Below are 16,300 nucleotides of genomic sequence, written 5' to 3'. Positions count from 1 at the left end.
TCTAAAGTGCTATCGTTCTAACCTTTGCTTTATCATTTACTCCATCCATCCATCGTTCTATTGTTCTATCTATCTTTCTAAAGTTTTATCGTTCTAACCTTTGCTTTATCATTTACTTCATCCATCAAATCTATCTATCTATCTATCTATCTATCTATCTATCTATCTATCTATCTATCTATCTATCTATCTATCGCTCGCTCGCTCGCTCGCTCGCTCGCTCTGTCGCTCTATTGTTCTATCTATCTTTCTAAAGTTCTATCGTTCTAACCTTTGCTTTATCATTTACTCCATCAAATTTGTCTATCTATCTATCTATCTATCTATCTATCGTTCTATCGTTCTATCTATCGTTCTGTTGTTATGTTGTTCTATTGTTCTAACCTTATCCATCCATCCATCCATCCATCCATCCATCCATCCATCCATCCATCCATCCATCCATCCATCCATCCATCCATCCATCCATCCATCCATCCATCCATCCATCCATCCATCCATCCATCCATCCATCCATCCATCCATCCATCCATCCATCCATCCATCCATCCATCCATCCATCCATCCATCCATCCATCCATCCATCCATCCATCCATCCATCCATCCATCCATCCATCCATCCATCCATCCATCCATCCATCCATCCATCCATCCATCCATCCATCCATCGTTGTATCATTCTATCCTTCATTCTTTCACGCAATTATAATTAATAAGTACAAATTGCAAGTATTCATACAGTTTGCTACCTCAATTTAAATTCAGGAATTGCGTTGAAATTTAAATGGCATTCTTAATTTTTTTTAAATTTAAAAATTAACTCTAATATTTAAAATGGTGGATGCTAGTTTATGCAAACTGAATCAGCTGATGCACATGTGCGGCCCTGCAGTGATCTGAGAAATGCAACTAATTGAATTATTCCCATTCCACTGTACATATTGGGTGTCCCCTGATCACCATGCCTTTGATGTGATAATGGCATTCAACCTTATTGAGCATTTGGTGCAAAGTATATTAAAGGTTTATGAAGACAGACCTAGAGAAGCTCGAGAGTGCGTTGCGAGGACCATGCCGAAAGTGCATTTTTCATGATACATTAGCCAACCAGACTAGAAAATCCTTTTTAATTTAAATCCAATTATTGTATCATCTGTTCCTTCATTTTGAGGCGCAGAGTTTAATTGTGGGGAATGCGCTGTATAAGATTCTCCTGCTTTTGCAGTCTCATCTGTTCTTACTTATTTAATTCAAATTTGCTAGAGGGACACTTGAATTCAGCACACTTTTCGAAATCAATTAATCCCACCCGTTGCGATCTGCAGGCATGATTAAAATCATTGGAATAAATTTATCCATACTTTAATTGGGCTAAAACCCGTGTTGATTATAAATGTGGTACGGTAAGGCTGCAGATCCTCATGGGGCTTGTTACAGTAGAATACGAGGCATTAGAACAGCCACTCCATATCCCTGATGATGGCAACCAGCTGCTCACTTCAGTCATATGATTTCCTCGTGCTCATAGAAAGTCTGTTCTGAGATCAATTTAGTCCATCCAAATGCATAAGCATATATTAACTCTGTTCAGTTGTACTGTTGCCCAACAGTTTAAAAGTTCATTTAATTATAACTGTAATCCAGGGATGTGGTTTTCATACAATTATTTATTTAAGTACAGGGGAGACTGGAACCTTTTAAGTGCTAATATTTCTGGTGTTCATCTGAAATGGGATTTCGGGAGTACAGTAGAGCATGGGCCTTTGCACCGTAAAGAGTTCTAGACTTCGTCTGATTACTGAGACAAATGGTCCTGAATCCCTAACAAGGCCGCTGAGACATCACAAGAGCCAGAGAGGTCCCGAGGCAATCCAGCGAGAACGAATGAGTACAAAGCAAAGGTTTCAAAAAACCTTAGAAACTCTGAAACAACACAATGGTGGATTATAGTAGATCTTAGGAAACTTCATTGTGGAGCAGTTACACGCCATACCAGCACATTGTTTTAAAATGTCACATTTCTGAATTTCTGGAAGAGATTGGAAGAGTCTCTGATTTGCCTTGTCTTAATAATAATAATTAATGTCAGCTAATCTCCTGTCTTATATTCCCAACGTCAGGTCACACATCATCATCATCACTCATGTCTAATGAACAATCTAACTCTGCATCTTCTTCTTCAGGGGAGATGCTAAAATACACCCACGCACACTCAGCAATACTTTCCGTTACGTCTGTCACACAGATTTTGTGTTTAGAAATACTTCCTGAAAGCAATATCCCGGTAGTTTAGCATGTTATATGAGAAAAGCCATTTTTTATTGATTTATATAATTTTGTTTTCTAAATTAAACGCATTTAGAGAATTTGTTATTATTAATATCATTCCATTCTACTTTCTAAAGTCATAAGTCATGAGATTAATTGTATTAATTGTGTTCTTTTGACAGTTAAAAATGGTAAGAAATAAAAGATAATTGTTCATATATGTATAAATATACAATATAATGACAGTTATTTACTTGTAACCAAATTGTAATATCTCATAGAGCATTAACATTAGATAGATAGATAGATAGATTCAGTTGTTTTATTTATTTCCATTTATATTTAATTATTTGTTTATTTGGTGAAATGTTTTGCAAGGAGGTCACCATATTTTGGGGTTCTGGGCATTTAAACAATTAAAAACCCTTGAGCTAAAGCATGATTTGATGTTGTTCATGTATAAACTAAACTTCTCTAGTGAAAAATAAATACACTAAAATGTACTTGAAATGCATTTATTTCATGCTAAGTATACTACAAATACATTTTCATATTTATCTGCTTAATAAAAATACCATGCAATTGTACTTTTTAGTACACTAAATTGGTATACTTAATGTCTGCTGAATTGGATCAACTAATTATGTGTGCTGAAGTCCAACTAAAGATATACTTAAGTATATTTGATTGTGCTAAAGTGGAACTATCGCAAGTATACTTCAGGTACACTGTAAATATCTCGCATTTAAAGACCGTTAAATCATAAAATCATACAGTCATAATCAGTAGAGACATTAAAACACATTTTAGGCTCAATATTAAAGGGGACATCAGATGCCCATTTTCCACAAGTTGGTCTATAACATGCTTTTTTTTTTTTTCTTAAATATCTCAATGGTAGTGTAAAACAACACCCTTTTTACCAGTCAAAAACAGCTCTGTACACAGCAACCCGTTTCAGTGCATGTCCCTTTAAATGCTAATGAGCCCCTCTCTTCTGTGGGGTGACGAGCCGTTCTCATGAGACTGTAAACTTTAGCTGCATTCGTCGCGGTACTTGCTAACTAGCACATTATTAGGAAAGCTGATTTGCAAAGAATCATAAAAAAAAACTTATACTCAGTAGGTGAAGCTGGATCACGAATGATTCGCGTGAACACAAATGCATCCAGGTAGATCAGTTGGGATGGTGGGGTTGGGAATTGGGAGTAAGTGACAACTGCTATGTTCATTATTGCATCCAACAACAAAACACCTCAATTGCTTAGAGACATTCTTGTCAACAGTTGCTCCGGCGGCGAAACAATGGCGGACTCTTTACAGCTCACTCAGGGCGAGTCTGTGATAAAACGCCAGTGTCAATCAACAATCATGGGAGGGGCCTGCCAAAACTATGTCACACTGCCAAGAATCTGTGAACAGCTTGATCTGAGAAAGAGCTCATTGTTTATGGGGATTTAAAAAAAGCACTGGGTGGATTTTTATCATTATAGGGTGGTTGTGTGCACACACTGGCAACACACATTTCGGTTCAAACACCATGTAAAAATGAATTTTGCATCTGATGTCCCCTTTAAGAAATGTGCATTGTGCACAAGTAGTACTCCAAATAAAGTGTAATTATAATTTTTATATCAGTAGGTCTTGAGCGATATGTCTGTTAATATGTTAATAGATTTGAACTATATTTATAATAAAATAAATGTGTTGTTTTGTGCCAAATTTAAGCAAAGGGAACAATTCAAGGTTGATTTCAAAATCTTATTGCACATAATGCACATTTAACAGGCTGTGTTCAGTAGTTTTTTGTCCTGATCTCGGAGCAGTGTAGTGGCTCAGCGTGTCAGCTGCGGTCATATGTCTCCAGCTCTCTGCATTTAACACACTAGACAACACGAGCCTATGAAGTAACCTTGTGGCCGGCCATGAGAGAGATGGCCCCTGAGGGAATATGATGTTATAGTCTAGCTGTGTCTTTGTCCATCTTCCTTAAATCAACTGCACTCAGATTAAACAAGGTCTTTGTCTGTGTTAATCAACATCATGACAAGAAATTATTTACTTTAGTCTGTCTCATTTCCTCAGAAGCCATTTTTTGTTTTGACATGCTCTGCAGCAGGTGTGAAAAGTCCACAAAAAGCTTTTAGAAGTAATTAATCAAATTCATTTGGTACTGTTACTTCCTCCGAAAGCATAGAAGAATAGAGGAAAATCATTTTTTGTACAGTATATTGCTTTCCAAATCAATCCTTTTAACTTAAAATGCTTAGTGAAAGACTTGATAATATGCACCTTCTGGAGGGAATTGTATAATATTATTGTCCACAGACTTCCATTTCCATTCACTTTCCTAAACTAAGTTGAGTACTTAATGATACGATTACCTGAAATCACCCTGGAAAAACCTCAGAGAGAGACTTTTAGCCTAAGCCTACAGTCAGACAATTAAAATACCTTGCAAGTCTTTTATCCTCCTTATGAGAGTATTTCCGCAGGTACTCCACCTCATGGGAAATTGTCACTTTAGAGTTTCTTTGCCACCGGATGATTCCCTGACAAGCTTTAATGAGCAACCCAAGAGAGAACTGAGTGCTTTAATAGGAAATGGGTTTTAGACGCACAAGCCAACGTTCTTCATTTTCAGCTAGCTTAGCCGTTTTTAAAAATGGTGCCGTCTGATTTATGCTTGCCCTGTGTATTGCCCATTTGGGATCTGGACACCTTGTGAGTCAGGGTCAGAGATGCTTTGACCATCTCACGAGTTGATCTTGATGTATGCGTAGACCGACCTATGCATCAACCTTGCAGGAATAGTCAGCCCTTAACATCATTAAATCCTCCACAAGATCACAGGCACTCAGACCAGAAGAGCAGAGTCTGCAGAGGTCATGCCATGCGGTAGATCAGATGAAATAGAAAAGAAGAAAATGTTCTCTGCTTAGGTTGTTGCCCTTTTCACACTTTTTTGCTCACTTTGAGTTGTGGGCATGCTGGAAATAGAAGCTTCTCCCGGTCACATTGCTTCCTTATCTTTTGAGTGTAACTTTGCTGATTGTGGTTGTAAGGTGAAGCCTTGTCCACATATTTCATCATTCCATATGCATTTATTTTATTTTTATTTATTTCATGTTTATATATATATATTTTTTTTTTGTCATTTTTAACCAAAATATATTGTATTATATATATGTATTAAACTTTATTTTTTTAATAGTTTTTTTTAAATGTTTACTTTTTTCTGTTTTATCTCTCCCACGTTAGTATTGTTATTTTGGTTTTACTTTTTTTTTTTTTTTTTTTTATCAGAAATTCTAAATTTTGCCAATATTTCATTTTCATTTTTTATTTGACTTTTTTTTTTTTATATTCTTTATCAAAAATTCAATTTTTGTCAATTTTTCATTTTTTTATTAATTTATTAATTTTTACAGTTTTTGTTTTGATCTCTCCCACATTAGTAGTTTTTTTTGTTTTTTGTTTTTTTTAAATATTTTTTTGTCAAAAATTCTAAATTTGTCAATATTTCATATTTCATTTATTTTATTTATTTTATTTTTTACTGTTTTTTATCTCCCCCATATTAGTATTGTTATTTTTGTTTTATAATTTAAAATAAATATTTTAAACATTTATAAATTGTCAGTATTGCATTAGCATTTTAATTTATTATTATTATTTTTTTACAGCTCTTTGTTTTGACAGTTGTCTGTGTGTTTTTGTGTGTTTTATGAAGTATAAAGTTTAGTTTAGTTAGAAATTTAGTCAATATTTTTTCATGTCAAATTCATTCATTTTGGTCAATTTCACTGACTTAAACACCCATTTTTTGATTCTCTCCATACCAGTGTTTTCTTTCCTTCTTTATTCTAACAAACTTTATGATGCAACATATTAATCAGATACATTATATGATAATTTATGTTTAATCAAAGCATGAAAAACTCCCATTGATGTTTTATCATTGTATCTGTCGCAGAAACACTTACAATGCATTACACTCCACCTACTTATTCTGTACAGTGGCCTTTACCTTTGAGGGAAGTAGGCAAAGACACCAGAATCAATGAGGTCATGATGCTCCATTCCTCTCCAACCAAGAAATAAACTTACGGCAGATAATTAAATGACTAATGGCTATGTGCTCCACTTGTGCGCGCTGACAGCCTCAAGCTCTCCAGAGAGACTCCATCCTGCCAGGAGAAGAAGCTGATGAAATTCCCCAGACTAATCAACTGTTTGTGTGTGTGAGTGTTTGTGCCTGATTTTGTGTGTGTGTTTAGGTGAGAGTAGGTAGGAGCTGACAGTCTGGAAGAAGGATATCAGTGCATGCTAGCTGGGATGGAATCACGGCTTAGCTCATGGGAATTTGTGAATCAGAAAAACAGAGGAGTAAGAGATGGATTCAAGAGCACAAAACACAGAAGCTGATATGTAATCCAAACAACACCAGCAGAGCCAGCGGCTGTAGAACAAAACACTGCCAGACTAATCCAAAGACATGAGACTACTGGCTAAAATAGGGGCTCAGACTATTAGTTAAGATAAACAACATTAATATTGCTGTCAGGAAAAAGGCAGTACTTCCAAAAAAGTGGCACTAGATCAGCGTATACATTGTATATATAGGTGCAGTAGACAGAAATGAGAAAAAGGTGTAGCAGTTAATGATGGAATACACTATCACTGAAAACATCACTTTTTAAAACACTAGACATCATACTCTTGCTGACTTTTGTAAATGGTTAAAGAGGAAAAACTGGGCATCATACACTAATTGACTAAGGATCACACACTAACACTCTTTAAGTCATTCCGAACACAAAAACTCACAGAGAAACAGGGAGACAAATGGCATATGAAAACAAAAAGCATCCTAAAATCAGCTCAAAATATCATTCATGTTTGATATCCTCTAACTGTATGGAATCACAGTCTGAAGCAAAATCTGCAGATTCTCTCTGACAGATTTTGCCAGCTGGTGTTAAGTTTGTTTGGTGTGTTTGGTTTGGAGACCAAAAAAAAAACGTAGCAAGCACAATGTTCTCCACCAGTCCTGACTTCTAATATGCATCCACAGTGTTTTTGCAGCTATCAGAACAGAAATGGTGCTGCTCTCTTTAATTTTGTCCCCGTCATCTCATTTTGCGTTCGTATGTAAAATGCAGAAACAGTATTTCATCCATTACATCAAAAGATCTGAAAAATTCATAGACCCTCACCTGCCCATAGACCCTCCCCTTGAAAAAATGAGGACAGAAGTGGGCAAAAGCGGACAAAACAGTGGAAATGGGAATGTGTCTACCTCTTCTATTTGTGATCCAGTCACCAAAACACATCTTAAAACCATGTATAAATAGGGCCTTCAGTAGGTTCATTTAAGACGCGCAAGCTCACTCAAAGCTTTCCAGAACATGGAATTCTTATGCCTCACTTCAAAATAACCAAAGGAACATCACTTTAGTCACCAGCATCTCAACGCTTGATGCAGATTGTTCAGCCTTGAAGTCACTAAATCAAAATTGACCATTCCATGCACTGGCGCAAGGGCTTGGCAATAGTGTCTCCCCTCCAGCAATTTGTCACTCACATGAGATTTCAGCAATTAGCAAACAGCAACAACTGATTAACAAACAACAACAAACGATCCAATTAATTCCCGATGGACAAAACAATCAGTCTCACACTACATTTTCTCACTACAATGTCCCCAACTATCTCTGTAGTCCCATTTAGCCACTTGCTAGCAACCGCCTTTTTCAGGACAAGTAAAAGCAAGTAAAAGGGGGTTTTACTGATGTATTTTGTGCTGTAGAATAATACAAGAAAATATACTGAGCTTGTGTTAACCACAGACATTATTTTAGGCCAGGGTTGTCCAATTTTGCTCCTGGAAGGGCCACTGTCCTTCAGAGTTAAGCTCCAAACACTTGAACCAGCTAATCAAGTAGCTAGAATCTTCTAGACAGGTATGGTATGGGACAAAATGGGGCTAAACTCTGCAGGACATTGACATTGGTGTCCCCAGAATGTGTCTGTTAAGTTTCAGCTTAAAATAACCCACGGATCATTTATTATAACATTTGGAAAATTTTATTTTTGGGGCGTGTCTACCAAAGAGCTGCTTTGGTGTGTGTCACTTTAAATACAAATGAGCTACATATTCCCACCACATGTTCAGAAGAGGAACGCACCAGTGTCACATGGCACTCATCAATTAATATACTTTGATAGCGTATGCATACAAATACAACCTGAATTCTGGAAATGTTGGGGCGTTTTTTAAATTTGAATAAAATGAAAACTAAAAGATTTTCAAATCACACGAGCCAATATTTTATTCACAATAGAACATAGAGAACATAACAAATGTTTAAACTGAGAAATTATACACTTTCATCCACTAAATGAGCTCATTAAAAATTTGATACCTGCTACAGGTCTCAAAAAAGTTGGCACGGGGGCAACAAAGGCCTGAAAAAGCAAGACATTTTGAAAAGATTCAGCTGGGAGAACATCTAGCAACTAATTAAGTTAATTGACATCAGGTCTGTAACATGATTAGCTGTAAAAGGGATGTTTTAGAGAGGCAGAGTATCTCAGAAGTAAAGATGGGCAGAGGCTCTCCAATCTGTGAAAGAGTGCGTAAAAAGATTGTGGAAAAATTTAAAAACAACGTTCCTCAACGTCAAATTACAAAGGCTTTGCAAATCTCAACATCTACAGTGCATGACATCATCAAAAGATTCAGAGAAACTGGAGAAATCTCTGTGCGTAAGGGACAAGGTTGAAGACCTTTGTTGGATATGCCCGTGGTCTTCGGCCCACAGACGACACTACATCACTCATCGGCATGATTCTGTCATTGACATTACTAAATGGGCCCAGGAATACTTCCAGAAACCACTGTCGGTAAACACAATCCGCCGTGCCATCTGCAGATGCCAACTAAAGCTCTATCATGCAAAAAGGAAGCCATATGTGAACATGGTCCAGAAGCACTGTCGTGTCCTGTGGGCCAAGGCTCATTTAAAATGGACTGTTTCAAAGTGGAAAAGTGTTCTATGGTCAGACGAGTCCAAATTTGACATTCTTGTTGGAAATCACGGGCGCCATGTCCCCCGGGCTAAAGAGGAGGGAGACCTTTCAGGGTGTCATCAGCGTTCAGTTCAAAAGCAAGCATCTCTGATGGTATGGGGGTGCATAAGTGCATACGGTATGGGCAGCTTGCATGTTTTGGAAGGCACCATGAATGCTGAAAGGTATATAAAGGTTTTAGAGCAACACATGCTCCCCTCCAGACGACGTCTATTTCAGGGAAGGCCTTGTGTATTTCAGCAGGACAATGCAAAACCACATACTGCAGCTATTACAACAGCATGGCTTCGTAGTAGATGAGTCCAGGTGCTGAATTAGCCTGTCTGCAGTCCAGATCTTTCACCTGTACAGAAAATTTGGTGCATCATTAAACGGAAAATACGTCAAAGATGACCACAAACTCTTCAGCAGCTGGAAACCTATATCAGGCAAGAATGGGACCAAATTCCAACACCAAAACTCCAGAAACTCAAAACCTCGATGCCCAGACGTCTTCAAACTGTTTTGAAAAGAAGAGGAGATGCTACACCATGGTAAGCATGCCCCCGTCCCAACTATTTTGAGACCTGTAGCAGGCATCAAATTTGAAATGAGCTCATTTTGTGCATAAAATTGTAAAATTTCTCAGTTTAAACATTTATGTTATATAAAGTCTTTTAGTTTTCAATTTATTCAAATTTAAAAAAACGTCCCAACATTTCCGGAATTCGTGTTGTACGGTTAAAACGTTAACTAAGCATTATAACGACATGATATTCACAAAGCAGTCTGGATTTAAATGATTTGTGCAGACATAAATGTATTTTGGTAGATTTTGAGGTGCATTACCTTGAAAAATAAAAGTATTCCACTCTGTCCTCAGTGGCTCAGATGTTGGGAGAAAGTGAAGACTCGTATGTTCAGTCTTACATCCAAACACCGAGCACCAGGATTGCTTACGAGACATTGTTGACATTACAGCTGCTCGAGTGCAGAGAAATTGGAATACAACATACAACCGCTGAGGGCGGAAGCTATGACTGTCAGTCAGATGTCATGGGCGGGGCCTAAGCAATGTGACGTCACATTGTTTAGAGAATCAAAATGGCATGCCTAGTGAGACTGATTTGGGTTAATGGGGATTAAAAATAAGGAGTGGATGGATTCGTAACATTTTAGGTTGGTTGTGTTCGCACACTGCCAACACACATTTATGTCCAAACACCATGTAAAAGTGGATTTTGCATAATAGGTGCCCTTTAAGCATTTAACCAAAAACCAATAAAAAAAACTATTGACTTCAGAATGATGGAACTTTATTCTCTAAATTGTATTTTAGCTACGCACAAAAATGCTGGGAGCTTTAAACTGAGAATTCTTGAGGTTGGTTTGAAACACACTGCAGTATTACAACAAACTTCACAAATGAACTGTGAGAAAGTCCAGTCTTTGCTTAACCCCAGGCCTCATGCATCTTTTCAGTTTATGTTTTGTCTGCTTGTCATTTTTTATATGTTGCCTCAGTGGACTGTCACAGTTCTTTGAGTCAGTCTGGAGACAGCATGTGTGAGGTCACGACAAATATGACAGAAAGCCTTGCCAGGCTGCTAGCAGGAAAGTAATGATGCGGAATTGTCTCGGCCCCTGAGATGCAATAAAGGGAAGATCCTCACAAACAGACAGTAACAATATATTGTGCTTAGAAGTCCAGGGACAGGTTTCGCAGAGTTGAGTTGTTAACCATGCCTGTCAAAAAAATCACACAAGAGTGTCAAAACCAGAAAATGGAGAGAATGTCTGGCTCTCCTGGAATACCCTCCAAAAAGCTGGCTCTAAACTGAGCCTCGAGAACTGTCCTAAGACTTAACCTCTGTCACATTCACGAGTCCTTTCCCATGCCCTCCTCCTGGATTTCACTGAGCTTCGGGTTTGGCAGTAAAATCATCTCACTGAGGAAAAGTAGATTTACTCTTTCATCCTTTCCCCTTCGGTAACTCTTGGCCACTGGGCAGCTCAGACTCTTGCTTTTCTTTCTTCGCTGTCTCCCATCCTGCTGTGGTATTGTTCAGTTAAAGGTTCTTTATTCTCTGTTACAGGAGGCAGAATCTAGTGTAGCTACCATAGTGTCCTCCCCTGCTGCTGTGCCAGTCAGCCCCCCTGACTGGACATGGCCCTGATTGAGTTATTTCAGACTTTCCCCCCTGTGAGAGAGGTGAAGGAGAGGGAGGGGTGTGATGCTACAGTCTGCATGGATCAATTGAATTGAATTATTAAGGCGCAAGCTTTATTGCACAGAGCTACAATGGCTTTTTAAAGCTTTTTATTTAATATTTAAAAAATGTAAATTTTAAAAATACAGTCATGTGCTTTTTTGAGAGTAACAGGTTTTGAGTAACAGGCATTTTAATATTATGAAAACAAAGTCTTAATATTTTGAGAATAAAGTCCAAATTAAGAAAATGTATTTGTAGCATTATTATATTAATTTTCTTTTCTTTTTTTTCTTTTTTTGGTCAAAAAGTATGATTTACCTAAATCCTTCACATCCAAATTAAGAAAATGTATTTGTAGCGTTATTATATTAATTTTCTTTTTTTTCTTTGTTTTGGTCAAAAAGTATGATTTACCTAAATCCTTCGCATCCATCCATTATTATGACTGTATTGTCAAAACATTGCAACTTCATTCTCATTATGACTTTATTTTTAAACTTTATTCTTAACATTATTTCAACTTTATTCACACGACTTTAATCTCTTAATTTTATGATTTTATTCTTGGAATATTGACTGTATTCTAAAAATATTACAACTTCATTCTTACAACATTATGACTTATTTTTCAAAGCCTTACTAACAAACTTGTTTATCATTATGATTTTTGCCATTATAATGATCTCAAAATATTTCTTATACTTTATTTCCATGCCTCTAACATAATAGTTTTGTCTTTATTTTTTACTTTCTCAACTTGATTCTCATAACATTGACTTTTTTAAAACATTACTAACAAACTTATTTTCTAACAGTTTTTTTTTAATTCTCAGACCATTATGTTTATTTCAAAACATTGTATCTTTATTCTTGTAACATTAATGCTTATATCACAAAACATTAGGACCTTTTTCATGTAACCTTATTACTTACTAACATAATGACTTTCAAAACATTACTTATTATAACAATATTTATACATAAATAATCTTGTTACAACTTTATTCTCAAAACATTACAACATTATTTGTGTAACATTTCAACTTAATTCTCAAAATGTAACTATTTGTGTAACATTCTGTTTACATTCTCAAAAAAATACAACTTTACTCTTGTAACAATTCTATTCTCAAAGCATTTTGGCAGAATTTTCAGATCACAACACATTTAATTTTAAAACATTAAAGTTTTATTCTCAAACTTAGACTGTATTTTTATTTTAACATGGCAATAAAATTTCATCACACAGTGCTCAGGTGGCTGATGTTTCTGAGATTATTACCTGGTCAGCGACTGCACCACACAGGGGTGTAATATTGTGATAGTAGTTGAAGGGGGTATGAATGTTTTTTTTATATATATATATATTGACGAGTTGAAGGTTCGAATGTGACCAAGGACGGGTCAGGGTCATCTCATCCCATACGAGCTACTTTGCCCCTGGCTTGTTGTAACCCCCAAGGGAATAGAGGTCCCACATATGAACAAAGACTGTAGAAATGAACCATTGATGAGACTGTCACCGTAATCGCCCTGCCCTGTTCTTTATTGTTGGTTATTACTAGCCAAGAAAGCATATGGAGCCCTTTGGGTCATAAATTTTGCATTAGAGTAAAGGTATATGGCTCTCCTGCTCCCACCATCTCACCTAATTGTCATCATGTTGACAGTTATGACAGTTTTTTTTCTTTCCTTCCCCATCTTTCTCTTTTTCAGGTCCTGATGTTGGCAGATGGTAACACAGAGGGTTTGCTTTATCAGAGGCTGCCTATTCTTTCCAGCCTGGTTCCTCAGGACGGCAAAGCCACTGCGTACGTGTGCGAGAACTTTGCCTGTGCCCTCCCAGTCACCTGCCCGCAGGAATTGAGGAGACTGCTGCTGGAGTGAGACCTGCCGTCAAAGCACACAAACATCACTGTGGGATCTCTCCATAGTCGGAGCGCTAGATATCCCAGATTATTACGCAAGTAGCAAACTGCAGTCATCAAAAAACAGTCGTAAATGAAATGCACTGGAAGACATTATACAGTGGCAAGGCAAACCTCTAGGGGTTGCCCTAGTTGTGATGTTCTGCCTCATTTTAGACCTATTATACAAGACGGTAGTCTTGGGAGATGGAAATACAATGACATCGTAATGTGAGGAGGAACGCTGAGATTAAACCTTTCATAGGTTTGCCTCATGGGCTCAGTTGATCTGTGTCAACCTGCTTTCTAAACGATCAAGCATGTTTTTCCGCAAACTTTCTATGCAGTGCAGCTGATCAGCCCTGAATAAGCAACATGCTGATGAACACACTAGATGTAGAGTGGAATGACACATACAATGTATGTATAATAGACTTGGTGGAATATAATAAATAACGCACTGAGTAACCTTTTGGGATCTGTTTAATCTGTTCATTCCTTTAATATACTGCCTAGGGGGTCTCACACCAGATTTGACAAGCATACTAAAATTTGAAACTATTGTTTCTATGAACGTATGTGTATCTTCACCGTTGTTTGATTTCCATTGCTGGTGCCCAGATGTGAATTTAAAGGCTGCTAAAAATTGTGCACCATATTTTTTCAATTAGTCTGACCAAAACATTAAAAAATTATTAGGTACAGACACTACCGTTGAAAAAGTTTAGGGTCCAAAATTTTTTTTAAAGTAGTCTCTTATGCTCACCAAGGCTACATTTATTTGATTCAAATATGGTAAAAATCTATTACTGTGGAATATTACTAAAATGTAAAATAACAGTTTTCTATTTTAATGGGTTAGTTCACCCAAAAATTAAAATTCTGTCATTAATTACTCACCCTTATGTCATTCCAAACCCGTAAAACCTTTGTTCATCTTCTGAACACAAATTAAGATATTTTTGATGAAATCTGAGAGCTCCCTGATTCTCCATAGACAGCAACGCAACTACCATGTTCAAGGCCCAGAAAGGTAGTAAGGACATTGTTAAAATAATAATTTTTATGATTAAGAATATTTTCTAATCAGGCCTAGTTAAAAATAAATAGTTAAAAAAAAAAAAAAAGTGTAACTATAAAAAATGTCCAAGTTCTCAGGCAGTGTAAACATCTAATGTAAAAGTGCCAAAGAAAAAATAGATTAAAAAATGTGGCATTGCAATCATGCTGAGCAAATGTGTCTAATTATAAGGATGTTCAGATATGTGGAAAGGGAACACCACTATTTAAGTTGGTAGGATTTCTTGAGAGCTGCTGAGGGATGCGTCTGTTTCAGCGCGACAGCTCCTTCCTCTTCCGCCCCCGCGACTTTACCAGCCGTGGGTGACACAGAAAGACAAAATTAACCCATCTGCAGAGCTACAGTACCAGTCCATTGTGAAAAATCCTCAGGTTTAAGTGTGCCGAGTCTTTCCTGTGTTGTCGGCATGAGCACTGCATTGTACAGATGGCATATAGCTGTGACATGGATTACTATTAGAGCCCAATGCTGGGAAATAGGCAACAAAGGAACAAAACTCACCAGGATCCAGTCTCTTGTGCGAGAAAAAGGGAGAAAATCTGCCCTGGCCATGCTAAGCAGGCTAATGCAGACATATCTACTGTCAATATGTGCTGATTTTGGCTGCCTGTTCTCGTGTATATTTGCCGGGAGCCACGTTTCCCAGTGTTTGTGTGCAGACGAGTGCAGATTTTTTTTTTTTCGCGGAGGAGGAAGGTGAAGAGGGGGCTCTGCTCCAGTTATGTCGAGTCCTGTCTTTGTGACTTGTCAGGAGTTTGTACAACCATGCTTTCGTCTGTCTTATTGTTTTTTCTCATTACTTCAACCAGCTCAGGGTGATGAAGAGCTCTTTGGAAGCACAGTATCTGCTTGTTCGGGGACCTATGGAACCTCAGTTTGGTAACATCATGGTAGGACATCTTTTGTTGTGTCTGCGGTCCCTCCAGCAATCACTCTTTTGTTTACAGGTATTCGGTGACAGGCTACCTGTTGCAAGAACCTGTCACATTAGAAGGGGGCCTCCATGTACAGATCTCTCTAGTTTAAGTAAAATAGCTGCCGTGTAGCTCCAGGGCCAGGACTCTTCAGAGCAAAGTCCCTTTGGAGATCATTACTGCATAAGATTTGTGAGCATCTCCAAACCCTCCTCACCTTCGCAAGATAGCTGAGTAATAAGGGCACAGGAGGCTCACCGTGCCCGCAGTCCATGAGCCAGCCTGGTAGACTGAACCTAGTAGAATTACAAAGTGTGAAATTATATTATGAAATAGAATATCAAATATTTTATTATTATTCACTGAATAAACTGAGATGAGTTGTAATAGGAAGATGTTCAAATATATATTTATATATTGATAGTATTTTCATAAAGATTTTTCTTATATATACGTGCATTGTGTATTTTTTTTAATTATAAGAATATATAGTGAATATGATAAATGAATAAAATAATCAAACCTAATGAACAAACGCAAGATTTAAAACCACAGATTCAAGTGCAAAATTTAAACCTTAGATTTAAATGAACTCAAACCCTGTGTTATTTTAGCATTATTTTATTAATATACTATTATAGTGTTTAGTAATATTTTAAATTGGCTTTTATTTTTTAATTTTCAGTTTTCAGTCAGTTTTAATATTAGTTAATTTTAGCAATTTAGTTATATGTTTTTCGTTTTAGTCATTTAGTCACTTATTTCAGTTAGCTGCCAAGTTGAGTTAGGTTTTATTTAAAAGTAATTTTGTTTCAGCTTTATTTTAATTACCAAAAGCCATT

General features: G+C 36.9%; 1 protein-coding gene across 2 annotated transcripts in view; it reads left to right on the top strand.

Annotated features, from left to right (window-relative positions):
- The window catches only part of spata20 (spermatogenesis associated 20), a 52,247-nt gene extending 38,308 nt beyond the window's left edge, over positions 1 to 13,939 (top strand). For both annotated transcript variants that reach the window (XM_058793635.1, XM_058793634.1), the window contains one exon: positions 13,273 to 13,939. In XM_058793635.1, coding sequence (XP_058649618.1) covers positions 13,273 to 13,443 — 171 coding nt within the window. In that variant the 3' untranslated portion in view covers positions 13,444 to 13,939. The remainder of the gene's footprint in view (positions 1 to 13,272) is intronic.
- The last annotated feature ends 2,361 nt before the right edge of the window (positions 13,940 to 16,300 follow it).

The sequence above is a fragment of the Onychostoma macrolepis genome, chromosome 12 (assembly GCF_012432095.1).
Source record: "Onychostoma macrolepis isolate SWU-2019 chromosome 12, ASM1243209v1, whole genome shotgun sequence".
Taxonomy (NCBI): domain Eukaryota; kingdom Metazoa; phylum Chordata; class Actinopteri; order Cypriniformes; family Cyprinidae; genus Onychostoma; species Onychostoma macrolepis.
This window is presented reverse-complemented; position numbering and strand designations above follow the sequence as displayed.